This window comes from Balaenoptera musculus, chromosome 19, assembly GCF_009873245.2.
Source record: "Balaenoptera musculus isolate JJ_BM4_2016_0621 chromosome 19, mBalMus1.pri.v3, whole genome shotgun sequence".
Taxonomy (NCBI): Eukaryota; Metazoa; Chordata; class Mammalia; order Artiodactyla; family Balaenopteridae; genus Balaenoptera; species Balaenoptera musculus.
The window spans coordinates 45,792,829-45,815,190 of NC_045803.1; the positions used below are offsets into that span (position 1 = coordinate 45,792,829).

The window sequence follows — 22,362 nt, forward strand, 5'->3', positions numbered from 1 at the left end:
TTTTCTGTAGCATTTTTGGTTTTCTTGAAATCCTCTAATATCATTTATTTCTCTTTTAATCTCTCTCATTCTTATGCATATTAGCTTCAGTTGGTTTACCTTTAAGAGTCTCTGTTTCGCGGTACAGCCAAAAAAAAAAAAGACTTTGTTTCAGTTAAGGATGTTAAACAGCTTTCTGAAATATTCTTCTGGATTTTGCTGTTGATGATTTTCATAGCTACACTTTCCTCTGTGTCCTTTGGAGTCAATTCCCAGGTTCTAAAGTGCTATTCATAGGCTCCCTTTTATTCTTTGTTTTTTTCCTTATCTTTTAAGGCAAGATCTGTCAAAACACATTTGTCTAAGACTGAGAAATTGTATCACCCTAATAAGTTCAGCAGCCTTTTGGCTTATTTAGTGGTCATAACCCCTTCTCAGATCGACAGTTGAAGTTCTGGGTTAGTTTGCTGTTCCCAGCAAGCTGTCAACCTAATGACCCTAATCTGAGGTGAGGTTTTACTCAGCTCTACATACATTGCTTTAATTTTCACATCGTTGGATATTATTACACCAGTTATCAAGATGAGAAAATTAAGAGGTTAAGTCATTTGCTCAAGGCTTCATAGTTACAGTAAAAGGCAAACCAGCTCTGGACCCCAGATTTTTGACTTTTAGAATCCAGTTTCTGTTTTCAATCCTTCATCCTGTTAGTCTTCTGGCTTGTCTACAGATGTATCAACAGTGGGAAATGATCACTTTGGTTTCCTATATAAAACAATTTGTGTTGTTTTTAGCCTTGAATAATCCTCAAGTAAAATAGAAAGAAATATTTCTATCCTAAGACTTTTCCTTGAGCTTCATTGACTTTCTTTTTCCTCTAGTAGCCACTCATCTTTCAACCACATGCCACCAACCTGCTCATGCTAGTCTTGTAAGTACTGACCTTCACAGTGCACATCTTGGAATATTATTCTTTTTGTCATTCTTGGTGGTTCCTGGCAGAACTCTACTCTGTCTCGTAGAGGGCTCTGGATATAATTTTTGAAGGAGGAAAGGAAAGTACTTAAGTGCAGGAAAGAATCAGGTTTGGTGGATGCTTTATTAAAGAAAATTTTAAAGCCTCTGTTTGGCTTTCATGTTGGTATAATTAGCATTTGTTGGTTGGTTGTTGGTTTATTCCCTGCTTCATCCCAAAAAAGGACTTGTGGCATCTTACCAAAATATATGCAAAGCAATAAAATTTAATAATTTTTTTAAACGGAAAAAGAAAGAAATCTGAGTGAAAGGAAAATAAGGGTAGGACCTCTGCATAATCTATAAATTTCACCTTCAAGGGAATTCCCTGGCAGACCAGTGGTTAGGGCTCCATGCTTCCACTGTAGGGGACACGGGTTCAATCCCTGGTCAGGGAATTAAGATCCCACAAGCCACTCAGCATGGCCAAAAAAAAAAAAAATTCACCTTCAAGAAATTTCTCAGCCTTCTCACCTCTGTGTCTTGCATAGAAACCTTTTAGTGGATGTCTAAATATAGATGCACATTTATTTGATCCAACATTAACTGCAAAATGTAAGTTTTCTAGCAACATAAAAGAGAACAGGGGTGAAATAAATACCCCTGAAAGCAGCATTTCCCAAGTGATATTCTGTAAGATAACAACCAGCATTCTTAAAACGTTGCCAGAAGGAAAGCAAAGGTTTTTGACCTTAGGACTTCTCAGAGCCTTTCATGTGCCGAAGCCTAACCACTGCTCACCGTCTCCGAGTGAGCGACCGTCATCTCCCATCTAAGCTGTGCATCTGCCTCCTCCTGATCTCCCTGCTTCAAGTCCTGGCCCCTTCCTGTCCGTTCTCAACCCAGCAGTCCGAGGGGTCCTTCACAGCAGAATCAGATCATGCTCCTCAAAGCCCCCAAGTATCTTCCCATCTCATGCAGAGTAAAATCATACTCTTCTTGATTGCCTGACATGACATGCTCTCTCCACCCCCATCCCTTCCTCCCACCCCGCCCCTCAGCATCTTCCTGGTCTCCCCCAATTCCCCCTTTTGCTCATCTAGCCTCCTTGTTCCTCAAACAAAGCCAGCAGGCTGTGGCCTCAGGGCCTTTGCACCCCTCAAATGTCCATCTCCAATGTATTGGCAGAGCTTTCTCTCTCCCTATATCCAACTGTCAGCAAAAATGCCCTCTCCTGATAGCTGAGCACCCTTTCTCTTCATCTGCTTACCTTTGTTTTTTTATGTTTTTTACTTTACTTTATATTCAGTACACAATATAATTTGTGTATCTGGCACCACCACAAAAATGGAGGCGCCATGAGGGCAAGAACTTGGCTTATTTTGTTCATTGCTGTATCCTCAGTTCCCCAGAACATTGCTTCGCATAGTAGATGTTTAATTATAATTTAGTGACTGGTTGACAGTAAGCACAGTAATATAAATTGTGAATTTTAAAGAGGGTACTATGGTATGCCACTTTCTCAAAACTGTTAGTGCACAGGATCTTTCTGAGAGAAATGCCTATTACTACCTCACAGGGCATGGGAGTTCTAGAACAATTTTAGAAATACTGCCTTAATTATTCATCATTTGGTAAAATCATATTCAGCCTTTCCCTTTGCGTATTTTAATCTTTTAGTCCAAAACCCCGCGCCATTCCATCAGCCCGTTTCCTTCAATACCACCTGGAGGCACACAGCAGGGAGTATCGGTCACGCCTGTACCTACCAGCCAGCCGCCCCCTGTGCCACCAGAGCTCACCAGGCCTGGATCTGTAACACATGCTGGAAAAGCTCCGGGAGAAATAACTTCAAGCCCCAAAGAGGACGCACATTCCAGGTGTCTTCACCACTCATCCACAAGCATCATTTCAGAGCACATCTGATCAGGTAAATATGGAAAATTGAAGCCACAACTTGGGTACCCTTGTGACCCTGCAAAAGCACTTTTACTCTTTCCTTCTAATACGGTGATGTTTGAAGAAAAGGATGCTAGGAGGGAGCCGGGTTCACCCTTTGCCTCTGAGCAGAACCTGAGAATGCCTGACAGATGATGGGGTTCAGGGCAGGCTGCCCCAGAATGGGCCACTGTGGCACGAGGATTATTTCAAGGCGAAGATGATGAAGGCCCAACAAACTCAAGAAGAGCTTTTTACCTCCCTCTTAATTGCCGAAAAGAACTTAGGTAGGGAGTCTGTACCAGGAGGAGAGCTATTACCAAAGATAACTTTTCTTACATTAGAAACACATCTCCGCATGGCGTGGCAAATATTTGTTTACCAGACCTTTCCTCTTCTCACCTTCTGTGAACTGTCTTCCTCCCCTTTGATGTCCCAGACCCCTACCCCCTTCTCCTTAGCTCAGGATGGCAGCTAAACCTCCATAGCCTGTCTTTGAGTCTCCCATCTTTGGGACTCCCATACATACGTAATTAAATGTGTTTTTCTCTTGTTAATCTGTCTTACGTCAACTTAAAAATTATTAGACCAGCCAAAGAACCTGGAAGGGAAGAAGGGAAAAGTGTTCCTCCCCTAACAGACAAGCCTATATCCCAATTAAAAGCAAAAACTAAACAAGTCCATGAAAATATTCCACAATGGGTTTTATACCCATTTCAGGATTTAATGTCTTCTTTTTTTTTTAAACTTAATTTTACTTATTTTTTTTATACAGCAGGTCCTTATTAGTCATCAGTTTTATACACATCAGTGTATACATGTCAATCCCAATCGCCCAATTCATCACACCACCACCCCCCAGCCGCTCTCCCCCCTTGGTGTCCATACGTTTGTTCCCTACATCTGTGTCTCAATTTCTGCTCTGCAAACCGGTTCAGCTGTACGATTTTTGTAAGTTCCACATATATGCGTTAATATACGATATTTGTTTTTCTCTTTCTGACTTACTTCACTCTGTATGACAGACTCTAGATCCATCCACGTCTCTACAAATGACCCAATTTCGTTCCTTTTTATGGCTGAGTAATATGCCATTGTATATATGTACCACATCTTCTTTATCCATTCATCTGTCGATGGGCATTTAGGTTGCTTCCATGACCTGGCTATTGTAAATAGTGCTACAATGAACATTGCGGTGCATGTGTCTTTTTGAATTATGGTTTTCTCTGGGTATATGCCCAGTAGTGGGATTGCTGGGCCATACGGTAATTCTATTTTTAGTTTTTTAAGGAGCCTCCATACCTTTCTCCATAGTGGCTGTATCAATTTACATTCCCACCAACAGTGCAAGAGGGTTCCCTTTTCTCCACACCCTCTCCAGCATTTGTTGTTTGTAGATTTTCTGATGATGCCCATTCTAACTGGTGTGAGGTGATACCTCATTGTAGTTTTGATTTGCATTTCTCTAATAATTAGTGACATTGAGCAGCTTTTGATGTGCTTCTTGGCCATCTGTATGTCTTCTTTGGAGAAATGTCTATTTAGGTCTTCTGCCCATTTTTGGACTGGGTTGTTTGTTTTTTTAATATTGAGCTGCATGAGCTGTTTGTATATTTTGGAGATTAATCCTTTGTTCGTTGATTTGTTTGCAAATATTTTCTCCCATTCTGAGGGTTGTCTTTTCCTCTTGTTTATGGTTTCCTTTGCTGTGCAAAAGCTTTGAAGTTTCATTAGGTCCCATTTGTTTATTTTTGTTTTTATTTCCAGTACTCTAGGAGGTGGATCAAAAAAGATCTTGCTGTGATTTATGTCAAAGAGTGTTCTTGCTATGTTTTCCTCTAAGAGTTTTATAGTGTCCAATCTTACATTTAGGTCTCAAATCCATTTTGAGTTTATTTTTGTGTATGGTGTTAGGGAGTGTTCTAATTTCATTCTTTTACATGTAGCTGTCCAGTTTTCCCAGCACCACTTATTGAAGAGACTGTCTTTTCTCCATTGTATATCTTTGCCTCCTTTGTCATAGATTAGTTGACCATAAGTGCATGGGTTTATCTCTGGTCTTTCTATCTTGTTCCATTGATCTGTGTTTCTCTTTTGTGCCAGTACCATATTGTCTTGATTACTGTATCCTTGTAGTATAGTCTGAAGTCAGGGAGTCTGATTCCTCCAACTCCGTTTTTTCCCCTCAAGACTGCTTTGGCTATTCGGGGTCTTTTGTGTCTCCATACAAATTTTAAGATTTTTTGTTCTGGTTCCATAAAACATGCCATTGGTAATTTGATAGGGATTGCATTGAATCTGTAGATTGCTTTGGGTAATATAGTCATTTTCACAATATTGATTCTTCCAATCCAACAACATGGTATATCTCTCCATCTGTTGGTATCACCTTTAATTTCTTTCATCAGTGTCTTATAGTTTACTGCATACAGGTCTTTTGTCTCCCTAGGTAGGTTTATTCCTAGGTATTTGATTCTTTTTGCTGCAATGGTAAATGGGAGTGTTTCCTTAATTTCTTTTTCAGATATTTCATCATTAGTGTATAGGAATGCAAGAGATTTCTGTGCATTAATTTTGTATCCTGAACTTTACCAAATTCATTGATTAGCTCTAGTAGTTTTCTGGTAGCATCTTTAGTATTCTCTATGTATAGTATCATGTCATCTGCAAACAGTGACAGTTTTACTTCTTCTTTTCTGATTTGGATTCCTTTTATTTCTTTTTCTTCTCTGATTGCTGTGGCTAAAACTTCCAAAACTATGTTGAATAATAGTGGTGAGAGTGGGCAACCTTGTCTTGTTGCCGATCTTAGAGGCAATGGTTTCAGTCTTTCACCGTTGAGAACGATGTTGGCTGTGGGTTTGTCATATATGGACTTTATTATGTTGAGGTAGGGTCCCTCTGTGCCTACTTTCTGGAGAGTTTTTATCGTAAATGGGTGTTGAATTTTGTCAAAAGCTTTTTCTGCATCTATTGAGATTATCATACGGTTTTTATCCTTCAATTTGTTAATGTGGTGTAGTACATTGATTGATTTGCATATATTGAAGAATCCTTGCATTCCTGGGATAAACCCCACTTGATCATGGTGTATGATCCTTTTAATGTGCTGTTGGATTCTGTTTGCTAGTATTTTGTTGAGGATTTTTGCATCTATGTTTATCAGAGACATTGGCCTGTAGTTTTCTTTTTTTGTGACATCTTCATCTGGTTTTGGTATCAGGGTGATGGTGGCCTCGTAGAATGAGTTTGGGAGTGTCCCTCCCTCTGCTATATTTTGGAGGAGTTTGAGAAGGATAGGTGTTAGTGCTTCTCTAAATGTTTGATAGAATTCACCTGTGAAACCATCTGTTCTGGGCTTTTGTTTGTTGGAAGATTTTTTAATCACAGTTTCAATTTCAGTGCTTGTGATTGGTCTGTTTATATTTTCTGTTTCTTCCTGGTTCAGTCTTGGAAGGTTGTACTTTTCTAAGAATTTCTCCATTTCTTCCAGGTTGTCTATTTTATTGACATATAGTTGCTTGTAGTAATCTCTCATGATCTTTTGTATTTCTGCAGTGTCAGTTGTTACTTCTCTGTTTTCATTTCTAATTCTGCTGATTTGAGTCTTCTCCCTTTTTTTCTTGATGAGTCTGGCTAATGGTTTATCAATTTTGTCTTCTTAAAGAACAAGCTTTTAGTTTTATTGATCTTTGCTATTGTTTCCTTCATTTCTTTTTCATTTATTTCTGATCTTATCTTTATGGTTTCTTTCCTTCTGCTAACTTTGGGGTTTTTTGTTCTTCTTTCTCTAATTGCTTTAGGTGTAAGGTTAGGTTGTTTATTTGAGATTTTTCTTGTTTCTTGAGGTAGGATTGTATGCTAGAAACTTCCCTGTTAGGGCTGCTTTTACTGCATCCCATAGGTTTTGGGTCGTCGTGTTTTCATTGTCATTTGTTTCTAGGTTTTTTTTTGATTTCCTCTTTGATTTCTTCAGTGATCTCTTGGTTATTTAGTAGCATATTGTTTAGCCTCCGTGTGTTTGTATATTTCACATATTTTTTTCCTGTAATTGTTATCTAGTCTCCTAGCGTAGTGTTCGGAAAATATACTTGATACGATTTCAATTTTCTTAAATTTACCAAGGCTTGATTTGTGACCCAAGATATGATCTATCCTGGAGAATGTTCCATGAGCACTTGAGAAGAAAGTGTATTCTGTTGTTTTTGGATGGAATGTCCTATAAATATCAATTAAGTCCATCTTGTTTAATGTGTCATTTAAAGCTTGTGTTTCCTTATTTATTTTCATTTTGGATGATCTGTCCATTGATGAAAGTGGGGTGTTAAAGTCCCCTACTATGATTGTGTTACTGTTGATTTCCCCTTTTATGGCTGTTAGCATTTGCCTTATGTATTCAGGTGCTCCTATGTTGGGTGCATAAATATTTACAATTGTTATATCTTCTTTTTGGATTGATCCCTTGATCAAACTGTAGTGTCCTTGTCTCTTGTAATAGTCTTTATTTTAAAGTCTATTTTGTCTGATATGAGAATTGCTACTCCAGCTTTCTTTTGATTTCCATTTGCATGGAATATCTTTTTCCATCCCCTCACTTTCAGTCTGTATGTGTCCCTAGGTCTGAAGTGGGTCTCTTGTAGACAGCATATGTACGGGTCTTGTTTTTGTATCCATTCAGCTAGTCTGTGTCTTTTGGTTCGAACATTTAATCCATTTATATTTAAGGTAATTATCGATATGTATGTTCCTGTGACCATTTTCTTAATTGTTTTGGGTTTGTTTTTGTAGGTCTTTTCCTTCTCTTGTGTTTCCTGCCTAGAGAAGTTCTGTTAGCATTTCTTGTAAAGCTGGTTTGGTGGTGCTGAATTCTCTTAACTTTTGCTTATCTGTAAAGGTTTTAATTTCTCCATCAAATCTGAATGAGATCCTTGCTGGGTAGAGTAATCTTGGTTGTAGGTTTTTCCCTTTCATCACTTTAAATATGTCCTGGCAGGCCGATTCTTAACCACTGCGCCACCAGGGAAGTCCCAGGATTAGTGAGAATTTTAATTTCCATTTTTCCATTTCCTATATTTTCAGATATTTTGCTATAGCATATAGGTGCAATCTGGGTTCATTTATTTGGACTTTTTAATTACAGAAATAATACATGCTTCTTATTCAAAAATCAGAACAAAAGCATATAAAGTAAAAACAGAAGCCCTCACCATCTTGGTCCTTCTTGCCAATCCCATTCTCTAGGTGTAATCACTGTTATTAATTTATTCTTAATTTGCTATGCATAACCCTCCAGACATTTTTCTATACACACACAAGTTTGTTGTTTGGTGTTAACAAAAATCGGGTTAAATTACACAAATTTTTCTGCTCCTTGATTTTTTTACCTAATACTGTGTCATAGATATCTTTTCATGGTAGTACACAGGCATGAACTCACTATTCTTAGTGTTCATTTGAATATTTTTCATTTGTTTACTCTTGCAGACATCATCCATGAACATCCATGTACCTACATCTTTGAGTACTTGTACAAATATTCCTGTGGGAAAGAGAGGTAGAAATAGAATTGAGGGGCTCTTAAATTTTTAATCAATGGAAAAATTACCCTCCTAAAAGGCATTGTTTTACATTCCCACCAACCACTTCCTCACCCTCTCACTTTTGCCAATTTCAAAAGCAAGAAAAGAAAGAAAAGCATTTTATTGGTCATTAAAGAGGTCAAACATCATTTTATATATTTATTGACAATTTTTTTTTGTCTTCTGAATTGCTTGTATATATCCATCATTCATTTTTCCCCCTTGGGTTTTTTGGTAATTTTCTTATTTGTTTGTAAGACAGCTTTATTTATTATTGATGTTAACTTTTTGTTGTATATGTTGCTAATACTTTATGCCCCTGTCTTTTTAACTTTGTTTTTTGTATCTTTTATTTTGCAGAGGTTTTTAACACATGTAACTTTGAAAATAACATTTGAAAACAAAAATAGTTGTAACTGCAGTGGATATTCACTAAATATCTGTCAACTGGCTTCACCTTCTATTTCGACTTGTTTTACTTGTGAACAACCCACAGAAAGGAGAGTTGGTGTTTTCTGTTTCATGTAGAACTTCTCCTTGATCTTTCTTTTTAGTCTATCTTGAATACTTTTGAGACCCTAAATATAAAAGGATAGTCTACTCAGTATTTCAGTCAGCATTGCTCTTTTCCTCAGCACTCCTTTTTTTTTTTTTTAGCTTAGTTATGTTAATTAGATTTTTGATCTGCTTATCACTCAAAAAGGGTCATTGTCAGTTCCTTAGAATAACCTGAACCACGCATCCTCCCCATAAGTAATGTGTAACAATATATGTTCCTTCCCCGCCAAGTTGTAATATTGCTTCTTATAAAAATGCATAAGACCTACTAGAGAATGGACTTGAGGATATGGGGAGGGGGAAGGGTAAGATGGGACGAAGTGACAGAGTGGCACGGACATATATACACTACCAAATGGAAAATAGATAGCTAGTGGGAAGCAGCCACATAGCACAGGGAGATCAGTTCAGTGCTTTGTGACCACCTAGAGGGGTGGGATAGGGAGGGTGGGAGGGAGGGAGACACAAGAGGGAAGAGACATGGGGATATATGTATATGTATAAACTGATTCACTTTGTTATAAAGCAGAAAACTAACACACCATTGTAAAGCAGTTATACTCCAATAAAGATGTTTAAAAAAAATACATAAAGAATAGATACACGTATATGTATAACTGGATCACTTTGTTGTACACCTGAAATTAACAGGGCATTGTTAAGTATATCCCACTATAAAATTAAAAGTTTTAAAAGATGCATTCGAAATGTGTAAAGAGCACAGAACTTCTCATGAGAAGAACACAAATTTAAAGCAGCCTTAAGCAGGAAATTCCCTGGCAGTCCAGTGGTTAAGACTCCACGCTTCCAATGCAGGGAGCTCGGGTTCGATCCCTGGCCGGGGAACTAAGATACCACATGCCACGCGGCCAAAAAAAAAAAAAAAAAAAAAAAAAAGCAGTTGTAAGCAGTTCAGGGATGTGTGTTTGCTCTCTAAAATTCCAGGTTGGTGTCATCGATGTACTTATTGACCTGAATGAGCAGCTACTGCAGAGCCTATTTCCGAACAGCAGCAACCTGGGCTCCAGAATGCCTGTGACTGTCTGCCTCTTTCACTCCCTCAACAACATAACGAAAACTAGTGAAGCAAGTCAGCAAAGACCCAAGGACGACACTGAGCAGGTAGGTACAGTATGTGCTGGTGGCCAACTCCATTCGGAGACGTTTTCCTCTTGACAGATCAGGTATCACACAGCCTCTCCCTAGACCTCTAGAGAACCCAGCAAAGTAGGCACCACTGAGGAGACTCCTCTGTCAAGCCTGCTCCAGGCTCTTCCTCTCAACCCCATCCGTGAGCCAAGACCAGCTGTTGCTGAAATCCAGTAAAAGAATTCAGTAACGTGGTAGGTACATAATAAATACTCCACTAAATGAATTATATTTACTAATCACATAGAAAGATGTTCAACATCACTAGTCACTAGGGAAGTGCAAATCAAACTACCATGAGATCCCACTTCACATTCAAAAAGACAGACAATAACAAGTGTTGGCAGGGAGACAGAGAAACTGGAACACTCGTATGTTGTTGGATTGTAAAATGATGATACAGCCACCTTGGAAAAGAGTTTGACAGTTTTGCAAAATGTTAAAAATAGAATTATCATGAGGCCTAGCCATTCCACTCCTTGGTATATACCCACATATGTCCACACAAAGACGTGTACACTTATGTTCATAGCAACATTATTCAAACAGTCAGATAGCCAAAAAGTAGAAACAATGCCAGGTGTCCATGATCGGATGAATGAATAAGTGTATGTCCCTTACGATGGAATATTATTTGGCAACAAAAAAGGAATGAAGTACTATACAAGCTACAACATGGATGAACCTTGAAAAACACTATGCTAAGTGAAAGAAACCAAACGTAAAAGACCATATATTATGATTCCGTTATATGAAATGTCCAGAAGAGGCAGATCTATTGACACAGAATGTAGATTAGTAGTTGCCTAGGGCTGGGGACAGGAGAATGGGCAGTGACTGCTACTGGTTTCTGGGTTTGTTTTAGGGAAGATGAAAATGTTCTAAAATTAGATCGTGGTGATAGTAGCACAACCTTGTGAATATACTAAAAATCATTGAATTGTGTACTCTAAACCTGTGAATTGTATGTGTGAATTTCATTGCAAAAAAAAGCTGTTTTTAAAAAAACATTTGTCGTAAGCAGGTCTAGGGCAGCTTATATCATGGGGCAAAGAAATATTTCCCTGGGTGGCCGTCTTAGTTGATACAAAGGATGAGGAGTCTTTAGCCAGACTGCAAGTACTTTCCATGGATCCTTCCAATGAATGTCACCTTTCATTACATCACTGTCAAGATCCTTGTCCCCTTTTCTGACCTCTCAAACCATTATTTCACTAACAATACCCTGAGGTTACACAAGTCCCCTGGTATTTCCCTCTAAATGCAGGTAGAAAATACACTGAACATGTCCTTGCTGAGCCTCAGGAGGATCCAGGAAGCGTTTCTACAGCAGAATTGGTTCTGAGTCAGCAGTGACTCTGACCTCTTTCGCTGCTACCCTGTTGCTGAGCAGGTAACAGGAGGAAGGAACGGGGAGAGGTTTTGTTTTAGGTTTTTGATCTTTAGAGAACACACAAATTGATTTCCATTTAACTTCTTTTTCATTAGGCAAAACATATCAACTTTGCCTCTGAGCTCTTACACCTTTGGTTCCCCAGCACCTGTGAGGTTAGGCTTTCCATCAGCGTCAGTCTTGGAGCAGCTCTTGAATAAACACCCAGGAGTTAACATCCAAGTGAGTGTGAAATTGATTCTGATCAGAATGAACATGGGATTTGATGGCTGTAGGCATTTGGGTGAAAATGTAAGCTGACCAGACCCAGTGAGAGAAGGTTGTGGGCGTTAAGTTCTGTTTCGCACTGGCAGGAATGGAGGCCTCTTTAAAAATGACCCACTATAGAGGTTGGGAGTATTAACAGACTTCTAGATATAACTAAGCTTCTGGGTTATGATTTGAATTGGTCTCAATTCTTCACTATGTATACAAAGCTGGAAATCTCTGAATAATCGACTCCTACCAACCTGGTTACATCAGTATATTTAATTTCTTTCAGCAACTACCTAACAAATAGAAGTAAGATTGTTGCCTTATCCTGGAGAGCAGAATTCTTACTTCCTAGTAAAATGAATCCTCCAGGTATAAAGATAAAAAATAATAATTCTGAGGGTCATAAGTAAATGACTCATCTTTCTTTTTTTTTTTAATTATTTAATTATTTATTTATTTATTTTTGGCTGCATTGGGTATCACAATTTTTATTTATTTTTAAATTTTTTTTATATTTCATCTTTCATTAACTAATTCTTCCTTGTATGATGTTATAATGAGAAATATTATTTCATTTAAAATATTAGTGGAGAATTTGCTGGCAGTCCAATGATTAGGACTCCGTGCTTCCACTGCAGGGGGCACGAGTTCGATCCCTGGTCTTAGAACTAAGATCCCACATGCCTCACAGCATGGCCAAAAAAATATGTGTACATATTAGCAAGGGGAAATCCCAACATTTACTGTATGATATTTGATACCTTATTACCTACCAGGGTGTTATTTATAAATATTTCGGCAATTGATGAAACTAGAGTGTTCTTGTCTCTAAGTAACAGGACTAGCTTTCAATCCCTTCAGAGATTTTGATGACAAGAAGTTTGTTGGAAGCATCGGAAGTGTGTTACTAAGCTCTAATCATAAGTTGCTCCAAGTCCATGATTTAATGGAAGATATCAATGTATGACTTGATTATTAGGGAATAAAACAGAAGGGCATAGGAATTCCTGGAGAATAGGATGGAAGTCTGCAACAACTTGAAGGAAATCATTTTAGATTTATGGGCGTGCCATTGTTTTGTTACTCACATCATTACTTAGGAACTTCTACAAAGAGATCTACCTTACCCTTAGGAGAACGTTTTAGGTCTGAGACTATATACTCTCCCTTACACGCCTGTCACTACTGCTAACATTCACAGAGGAAGACCTAGCAAGTTGCATTCCATTATCACTAAAAGGAGGCTGAAAGGCATCAATGGATTGGACACATCTTAAACTTGAAGATTGATGAACTCTCTCTTATTCTAGATCGTGCTATGGAGAAACGCGAGCACGGGCACCCCATCCACCAGCCTCAATGTGAGTGCAGACTATTTTACTATCACAGTGAATGTCACTTCCCTGGAGAAATCCCTCATAGTGTGCGTGGAGCCTGAAAGCCCCGTTTCAGTGACGCTCTACCTGGGGTTCCAGCACCAGCCTAACCACACACACTTCCACCTGAACCTCTCCCCTGCCAAAGGAAGAGGTGTCACAGAAAGGTAACCCCAACAGATGTCAGAAACTTACTTTAAATGCAATGCTTTTCTTTTTTTTTTTAAAACTTTTTATTTTGAGACAATCATGCAATTGTAAATTCACATGCAATTGTAAAAAGCAAAACACAGAGCTCTCACATACCTTCCACCCAGTTTCCCCTAATCTTGCATAACTATAGTACAGTGTCACAACCAGGAAGTGAAACTGACACAATGCACTGATCTTATTCGGAATTCTCCAGTTTTACAAGCTCTCTTGTAATCACTTTTCTTTTTTTTCTTTTTTTTTCTTTTTTTTTTTTTTTTTTTTTTAATTTAATTTAATTTAATTTATTTATTCATTTATGCTTGTGTTGGGTCTTCGTTCTTCTGTGCGAGGGCTTTCTCTAGTTGTGGCAAGCGGGGGCCACTCTTCATTGCGGTGCGTGGGCCTCTCACTATCGCGGCCTCTCTTGTTGCGGAGCACAGGCTCCAGACGCGCAGGCTCAGTAATTGTGGCTCACGGGCCTAGCTGCTCCGCAGCATGTGGGATCTTCCCAGACCAGGGCTCGAACCCGTGTCCCCTGCATTGGCAGGCAGACTCTCAACCACTGCGCCACCGGGGAAGCCCCTGTAATCACTTTTTAAGTGATTCTTCCTGTTTAGCAAAGCTACTGAGACAGCAGCTGTCACTGCTGGGCTGCCAGCTACGAATTCTGTCTGCATTACCGGCAGGCTCTTTCCTGATTCAGAACATGCACTCTGTCCTACCTACTGATCTTGGCAATAATGTCATGTCATTTGGAGCTGGAAGGGATCTTAGAGGCCCTTTGGTCCAGATTTTGTGTTTGAGCGATGAGAAAACTACATCGATTGGGTGACTTGCCTCAACCCTCAGCAGCTACCTGACAGAGCCGGGCCTGAAACCAGGCCTCTGACATGCAGACCTGGAACCACTCTGTGCCTGCCCCTGCACCACTCTTGGGTTTCTTTTGTTACCTAGGTCTTCTAGCTACTCATTTTGATGTGGGATTATTTCGTTTTTCTGTAACTCATAATACATTCTAATTCATTAGCCCTAAGTCTTCATTTATCAAAAGCATATGATTTTTTTTTTTTTTTTTTTTTTACTGGAACAGGAGTCATCCAAAGCCCCCAGACTATATCACCGGTCATTTTCTTTAAAACCATTTGTGATTCTAGGCTTATCATTTCCACATTTGTAAAATAAAATAATGATGATAATAGACCCTTCTGAAGAAAGGTTCTAATGGTATTTTTATCCCCTTTGAAAGGCAGCTAAGTTCTCTTGTTTGTTCTCAGATGAGCCGTATACACGGGTGCTGACTCCAGAGAGCCTGCAGGATGGGGTTGGCACCTACTACATAACAGCCCTGTTGCATAGAGGCAAGGAGGGTGCCCAGCAGACGCCCGCCCTGCTCTCAGTGGTCACTGCCGTCACCCAGCGTTACTTCTGGGACAGCGGCAACAGCACGTGGAGGAGCCGCGACGCCAGGTCAGAAGCTGCCCACTCCTGCCTCTCTCCCACCTCAGCTGGCAGTAAACTCAGTGCTCTGTCGTTTCATTTGGGGCGGCCCGGAAAGAAAAAGCATTGGAAGGGAAATAAATCAGCCTGGTTAAAAGGAGGAGGCGTGTTGTGTGGTGGGCTGAGGGAACATGTCTCTTGGAGCAGCCTTGTGCTTTAGATCTGTCATTTTTTCCCCAAACATTAGTCCAGGGTGAATCTGACAATCTACATAAAGTAAGACAAGTGGTATATGGAAGCTGATCAATTCTACAAGTACTAAATATGCGGAGGGTAAAATGAGGCCGACTTTCTGCTACATAAAAGAGAACTTTTACTGCTTCTCGGCCTTTTGGCTAAGATCAAGTGTAGTATCTATTTATATCAATTTAATATCTGATACACCCTCTATTCAAGGACAATATAGCAACTGGATTTTTGGAACAGGGAGTTGGAATAGGAGCTTGCCTCGTTCACTCCAAAAAAAAAAAAAAAAGAGAACTTTTGTACTTAAAAATAAGCTAACAGATTCCTGTATGTTCTAAGCCAGGTGGGGACAGACTGTCACTCCTGCAATTACTGCCTCGTTCCGGGTGTCTGACCACTTTAAAAGGGCGCTGTACATTTTCACACTAGTGATCCTGTGAGATCCTGTCTGGTTTCATGTGCACAAAGAATGTGCTGTAAGCGTCTGGAAATCCTGAGGCAGCTCTTTCTAAAAGATCTGATAGGGCTTCCCTGGTGGCTCAGTGGTTAAGAATTCGCCTGCCAATGCAGGGGACACGGGTTTGATCCCTGGCCGGGGAAGATCCCACATGCCACGGTGCACTAAGCCCATGCGCCACAACTACTGAGCCTGCGCTCTAGAGCCCACAAGTCACAACTACTGAGCCCGCGCGCCTAGAACCTGTGCTCCGCAACAAGAGAAGCCACTGCAATGAGAAGCCCGCGCACCACAACGAAGAGTAACCCCTGCTCACCGCAACTAGAGAAAGCCTGCACAGCAATGAAGACCAAACACAGCCAAAGATAAAAACAAATAAATAAACTTATTTTTTAAAAAATTATGTGAGAGAGTGTTATCCAGATTGAGAATAGAAGGAAAGAGGATTCCCTGGAAGGCTTCCGCACCATTCATGCAACCCCTCAGACTGGGAGCTTGTTAAAATGCAGAGTCTGTTGCAGTGAATTGGGGCGGGCCCGAGAGTCTGCCTTCTGACAAGCGTGCAGGGCTGCTCGGCAGGGAACCCCCACGGGGTAGCGAGGTGGGGGAGATTTTCTTCGCTCCCAGCAGTGGCCGCTGACTGCAAAAGGCGTCAGGACATTTCCTGCCTCCTTGAAGCCTTTGTTATTCGGACTCCATCGAAGTATCAGAGCCCAGAGTGCACATGAGAATTCCTCCAACGGCCAAAAGTGGAATGGGCAACCAGAACTTAACCTTGTTCTGTGGAAGGAAGTCAGTCATCCTGACAGCATTTTAGACTTTTCATCTACAAAAGCAGGTGTGGAATTGGTACCTTCCATTCATTTGCTTAGTGATTTTAAAAGATATTTTTTATAAAGAAATGTTACAATATATGAAATGTTATAGGGAATAACATGATTAAAAACTTAAAGACACCTCTCGGCTTTATCACAAAGTTTGTATTTGGCTGTATTTAGTTCAAGTATTTTAAAATTTAAAAAAGCACTGGGATAATGGAAGACCTGGGTCTATCCCTCTCCAACCTCATTTCCTTGCTCTTGCCAAAGGGTCACCCCTGTCCGGGGTTTGGTATATGTGTTCATTCTTTTTTTTTTTTTTTTTAAAGGATCAATCTTTTTTTAATGTATTTATTTATTTATTTGGCTGCATTGGGTCTTCGTTGCTGCACGCGGGCTTTTTCTAGTTGCGGCAAGCGGGGGCTAATCTTCATTGCAGTGCACAGGCCTCTCATTGTGGTAGGTTCTCGCTGCATAGCACTGGTTCTAGGCGTGCGGGCTTCAGTAGTTGTGGCACGCAGGCTCAGTAGTTGTGGCTCGTAGGCTCTAGAGTGCAGGCTCAGTAGTTGTGGCGTACGGGCGCAGTAGTGTGGCTCGTGGGCTCTAGAGTTGTGACACACAGGCTTAGTTGCTCCGTGGCATGTGGGATCTTCCTGGACCAGGGTTCGAACCCATGTCCTGTGTATTCGCAGGTGGATTCTTAACCACTGCGCCACCAGGGAAGTCCTATGTGTTCATTCTTTCAGCAGATATTTATTGAGCATCTAATACATTCCAGACCCACGTATAGGAACTAATGATGGACAAGAGTGTCCTCATGAGCTTACTTTCCAGTGAGGGAGGCTGACAAACTGGATTCATGAATGGTGGTTTGCACACTTTTGGTCTTTGTGTAAATGGTACCATGCTGTTATATCCTTTTTTTTCTTTTTAAGTTTATTTATTTTTTGGATGTGCCTCACGGCATGCAGGATCTTAGTTCCCTGACCAGGGATCGAACCCGTGTCCCCTGCAGTGGAAGCACGGAGTTTTAACCACTGGACCACTAGGCAAGTCCCTATTATATCCTTTTTTAACTTGCTTTGTTCGTTTAACATTTATCCAAGTTGATGAATCCAGCTTCAATTCATTCATTTTTAACTGCTGTATAGCAGTCCATCAGTTGTGGGTTTTTTAAATTATTTTATTTATTTTATGTTTGACTGTGTTGGGTCTTCGTTGCTGCGCGCGGGCTTTCTCTAGTTGCGGCGAGCGGGGGTTACTCTTCGTTGTGGTGCGAGGGCTTCTCATTGCGGTGGCTTCTCTTGTTGCGGAGCACGGGCTCTAGGCGCCTGGGCTTCAGTAATTGTGGCATACGGGTGCAGTAGTTGTGGCTCGTGGGCTCTAGAGCACAGGCTCAGTAGTTGTGGCACACGGGCTTAGTTGCTCAGCAGCATGTGGAATCTTCCCTGACCAGGGATCTAACCCGTGTCCCCTGCATTGGCAGGCAGATTCTTAGCCACTGCACCACCAGGGACACCCAGAATCTTTATTTTGAAAAAAAAAAAATCCTTTGATGACAGCTTCTTTCTAATTTCTGTTCTATATCTTTCTTATTCTTATATTTTCATACATGTGGAAATTCTAGAATACACAAAGTGTCCATTTCTTTAGGGCTGTTGGTCTAGAATTACCATTTTTAGTAAATAAAAATACAAGACAGTTAAATTTGAATTTCAAATAAATAGTGAATGCATTTTTAGAATAAGTATGACCCCAAATTATTCATCATTTGTCTGAAATTCACAGTTAACTGCGTGTCCTGTATGTTATCTGATAACCCTTTCGGGGTGGGTGGGGGAGGTGGAAATATTTAGAGGCCCAAGACCCAGTCAGTTGATTCCATGAATATTTCATTTTAGAGACATAAACCCTGGACTGTCAGCCCTTATTCCCCCCTTTTGTCACTTAACTTAGGTCTATTTATCTGTACATCTTCTCCCCACACCCCACCCTTTCTTCCCACAGAGCTGCCAAAGCTGCCGCAGTGCATCCTCCTGTTTCTAGCTGGAGGATGCAGGAGTCCATACTAAGTGAAGATCTACTAGTTTTCTTGGTTCTGCTTTTTCCTGCAGGTGAGGGTCACTGTCCTGGCTGATAATGACCCCAGCTCTCAATTCCACTACCTTATTGAGGTCTCCACGGGCTGTCGAAGAAGGGCTGCTACAACAGCTAACGTTAGTGAAATAAATGTTCCTCATTTGTTGCTTGGTGTCTTGTGCCATGTGAGGTACAGTCTGACTTGGTAATATCCTTGCATCCAATTGTCCTTTACAGGGATCCCAGACAGTGATCTTTCCTGGTTCTAAACTGTACACCTGAAGAGCTCTTTATGCTTGTCTCAGACCCCAAGACTTCATTTAATTGCAGTTTTCTCTGTCCTCATCTTTCTCCTTAGAGATACACCAAAAGAATCACGTTATAACTTCCTATACTGTATCTTTCGTTGTCACGTTTTAGGTGGTTATCACCCTTTATGGATCAGAGCGGCAGAGCGAGCCTCATCGTCTTTGTGACTCCCAGAAAGCAGTCTTTGAACGAGGGGGACTGGATGTCTTCCTCCTGGGCACTCCGTCTTCTCTGCGGGAATTACACAGCCTGCAGCTCTGGCATGACAGTTCTGGCATCAGCCCTTATTGGTAAGCACCTGTATCAGACTGGCGTGTTGCTTCTTCTCTGTGGATCTTTAGCATTCTGGGGAAAGACCTGCATGGCTTTACGATAAATAACTATAATGCTTTGGGCCAAAGAGTAACAAATGACTGTCAGATTTCAGTTTCAGAGCTGTCTACAAAGAAGAAACCCTGGAAGGAAATATAGAAAATTAACAATATGATTTTTTACGGGTGGTAAAATGATAGATTTTTTTCCCATTAAATGTTGTCATGATGGTGAACAGCAAATAATAACAATGAAATATTGCCTGAAGTACCATAAATTGAAAGTATCTCTAAATATGAAAACTATCTTCAAAGAGTAAATTTAGTAAATGACTATATACTGAATATACTTTGGGTCAAAATGAAAAGCTTAAGGAGAGGGGAAGGAACGGAATTACGATGTGGGATGTGCCTAGAGTCAGAGAGAGAAGCGGTCAGTGATGAGTGAGTGCACCTGCCCTGTGCTAGACCCAGATGGTTCTGCATCTTCCTTCAGCAGCACCCTAAGACTTAGGAGAGGTGGGTGGAGAAATTGTTGAATAGATGATGAAAATTAACTAAGGTTGACGATGATTGGCTTGTTGGGATTAGGAAAAAAGAAGGGAATGAAGTCAAAGATCTCAGGCCGGTATTCAAACAAGTCAGTTGCTGAATATTGGCCACCTGAAAAGAGTATGCTGCTTGTCTAAAATTGATAGCAAGAGAAGTCCTTCCCTGCTAGGCTAGATACACCAGCCACTAGGCCAGGATAGCCTGATAATTTGCTTGCTGCTTCCATTCTGTTCAGGTATCTACAAAGCAGTTTGTTGCACTATCATTACACTGTTATTTATAAAGGTAAATAATGTATGATAAGCACTTGAAAGATACTCAGCATCATTAGTCATCAGGAAATGCAAATTAAAACCACAAGGATAGCACTAAACACCCACCAGAATGACTGAAATTAAAAAGTCTAACAAAACCAGGATTTGGTGGGGGTGGGGAGCAGTTAGAGCTCTCACACACCGCTGGTGGGATGTAAAATGGTATAGCTGTGGTGGAGGACAGTTTGGCAGTTTCTTGTAAGGTTAAACATACAGTGACCATATGACCCAGAAATTCCACTCCTAGTTATTTACCCAAGGTAAATGAAAACATATGTCCATTCCGACACACATGTTCATAGCAGCTTTATGAATAATGGCCCCAAACTGGAAACAACACAAATGTCCATCAGGTGAATGAATAAACAAATGTTAGTATGTTCACTCAATGGAATACTACTCACGACAAAAAAGAACAATCTGCTGAGACACACAGCAACGTGGGTGAATCTCAGAAAACATTATGCTGAGCAAAAGAAGCCAGACAGAGAAGGAGACATACTGCACGATTCCACATATATGAAATTCTGAAAAAAGCAAATTAATCTATAGAGACCGAAAGCAGATCAGTGGTCACCGGAAGCCAAGGGTGAGCCTGAGGGGGGCTGACTGGAAAAGGCACAAGGGAACTTTTCAGGGTGATGGTGGTGGTGCTTAGTACACAAGTGTATACGTTTGTCAAAATGCATTGAATTTTGTACATTTAAATGGGTGCCCTTTATCACTTGTAAATTATACCACAACAAAGTTGATTTTTTTTAAAAGTATGTGTATAGGAAAAAGTCTAGAGCTATATACACTAAATTATTACCAATAGTTATTGCTGGGTAGTAGGATTATGAATTTTTAGGTTTTTCTTCAGGGTCCTTTTAGGTATTTCCAAAATTTTTTAACAGTAAATTTGTATTATTTTATAATTATTGGAAGTACATTTTTTAATTTAAGTAGCTATTTCTCATGGGTGGTGCCATATAATTCTGTCAAGAGAGTTGTAAACAGGTGACACATGGTTGCTTTGTCGTTCTGAGTCCCTAAGTAGCTGCAATGAGCAGAACCACACCATCAGAAACCCCTCCCACCACCAATTAACCCATGATATGCATGTAACATGAAGAAGAAATAAACCTTTGTTTTTTTTTTTTAAAAAAAGCTATTTCTCTTAGAGGAAACACTTAAAGGAATTCACACCTGTATAATATTTTCCACTTTTCTTACTCTTATCACTGGTTTATATCAATTCTAATTTTATATGTGGTCTTTAATTGTAATATTTTTTTAACTCATAATGACTTTATGCTCCTCAGGGATAGAGATGCCGTCTTATTCATATTTGTATTCTCAAAAGCTCATACAGTGCCAAAATTATAGTAGGACTCAATAAATATTTGTTACAATTGATAATTACAGTCAATATTGTAACAGTAAATACCTGTTACAATTAAATTCTCAGAGTTACCTGTTCACCTCTAGAGCTTCATATCAGCTTGTTATTAAGGCTCTTTTGAAGACTTTCTTTAGTCAACATTTGCTTTTCTTTCTTTAATTGCAAAAGTAATAGATGTTTGAATGCAAAAAACTTGGAAAACACAGAAAAGCAAAAGAACTACCCATCCCCAATAAAAAACAGACGGCCAGCATTTTTTCTTAGGAAATGACAATGTTTTCTGTATCTTTCTACTGGTCATACTGAATGCATTAACTAGATTTTTCTAACACACATTAGAGTCTCTGTTTGTCTTCTGTATGAAAGAATAAGAGAATAAAAGCACAAAAAAACCGTGACTAGTTTCTCACTAATCAGAAAATGAGTATTTTCTCCTTTTTTATACTTTGCTCTTAAAAGAAAGCTTTAACAGTAGCTAAATTTATCTTTCTGTGAATGTGGTTTTCGGTCCACAGGCTGCAGGATTGTAGTTCTTCTTGCTTCTGCTGTCTGCCCTCTGGTGGATGAGGCTATCTAAGAGGCTTGTGCAAGTTCCCTGATGGGAGGGACTGGTGGTGGGTAGAGCTGGGTGTTGCTCTGGTGGGCAGAGCTCAGTAATACTTTATCCACTTGTGTGCTGATGGGTGGGGCTGGGTTCCCTCCCTGTTGGTTGTTTGGCCTGAGGCGACCCAGCACTGGAGCCTACCCAGCTGTTTGGTGGGGCTAATGGCGGACTCTGGGAGGGCTCATGACAAGGAGTACTTCCCAGAACTTCTGCTGCCAGTGTCCTTGTCCTCACGGTGAGCCACAGCCACCCCCCGCCTCTGCAGGAGACCCTCCAACACTAGCAGGTCGGTCTGGTTCGGTCTCCTCTGGGGTCACTGCTCCTTCCCTTGTGTCCCGATGCGCACACTACTTTGTGTGTGCCCTCCAAGAGTGGAGTCTCTGTTTCCCCCAGTCCTGTCGAAGTCCTGCAATCAAATCCCACTAGGCTTCAAAGTCTGATTCTCTAGGAATTCCTCCCGTTGCCAGACCCCCAG

General features: G+C 40.3%; 1 protein-coding gene and 1 pseudogene across 1 annotated transcript in view; both read left to right on the forward strand.

The window, feature by feature from the left end:
- Window positions 1-22,362, forward strand: part of PKD1L3 (polycystin 1 like 3, transient receptor potential channel interacting) — a 63,877-nt gene that overhangs the window by 8,523 nt on the left and 32,992 nt on the right. The window contains 12 exon segments of the mRNA XM_036832336.1: window positions 2,614-2,677; window positions 2,680-2,808; window positions 2,810-2,863; window positions 9,957-10,133; window positions 11,428-11,495; window positions 11,497-11,553; window positions 11,649-11,775; window positions 13,119-13,322; window positions 13,324-13,351; window positions 14,651-14,958; window positions 18,422-18,550; window positions 18,834-19,015. Of these exon segments, the coding sequence (XP_036688231.1) occupies window positions 2,614-2,677; window positions 2,680-2,808; window positions 2,810-2,863; window positions 9,957-10,133; window positions 11,428-11,495; window positions 11,497-11,553; window positions 11,649-11,775; window positions 13,119-13,322; window positions 13,324-13,351; window positions 14,651-14,958; window positions 18,422-18,550; window positions 18,834-19,015 (1,527 nt within the window).
- On the forward strand, window positions 15,189-15,367 carry LOC118885965 (annotated as a pseudogene).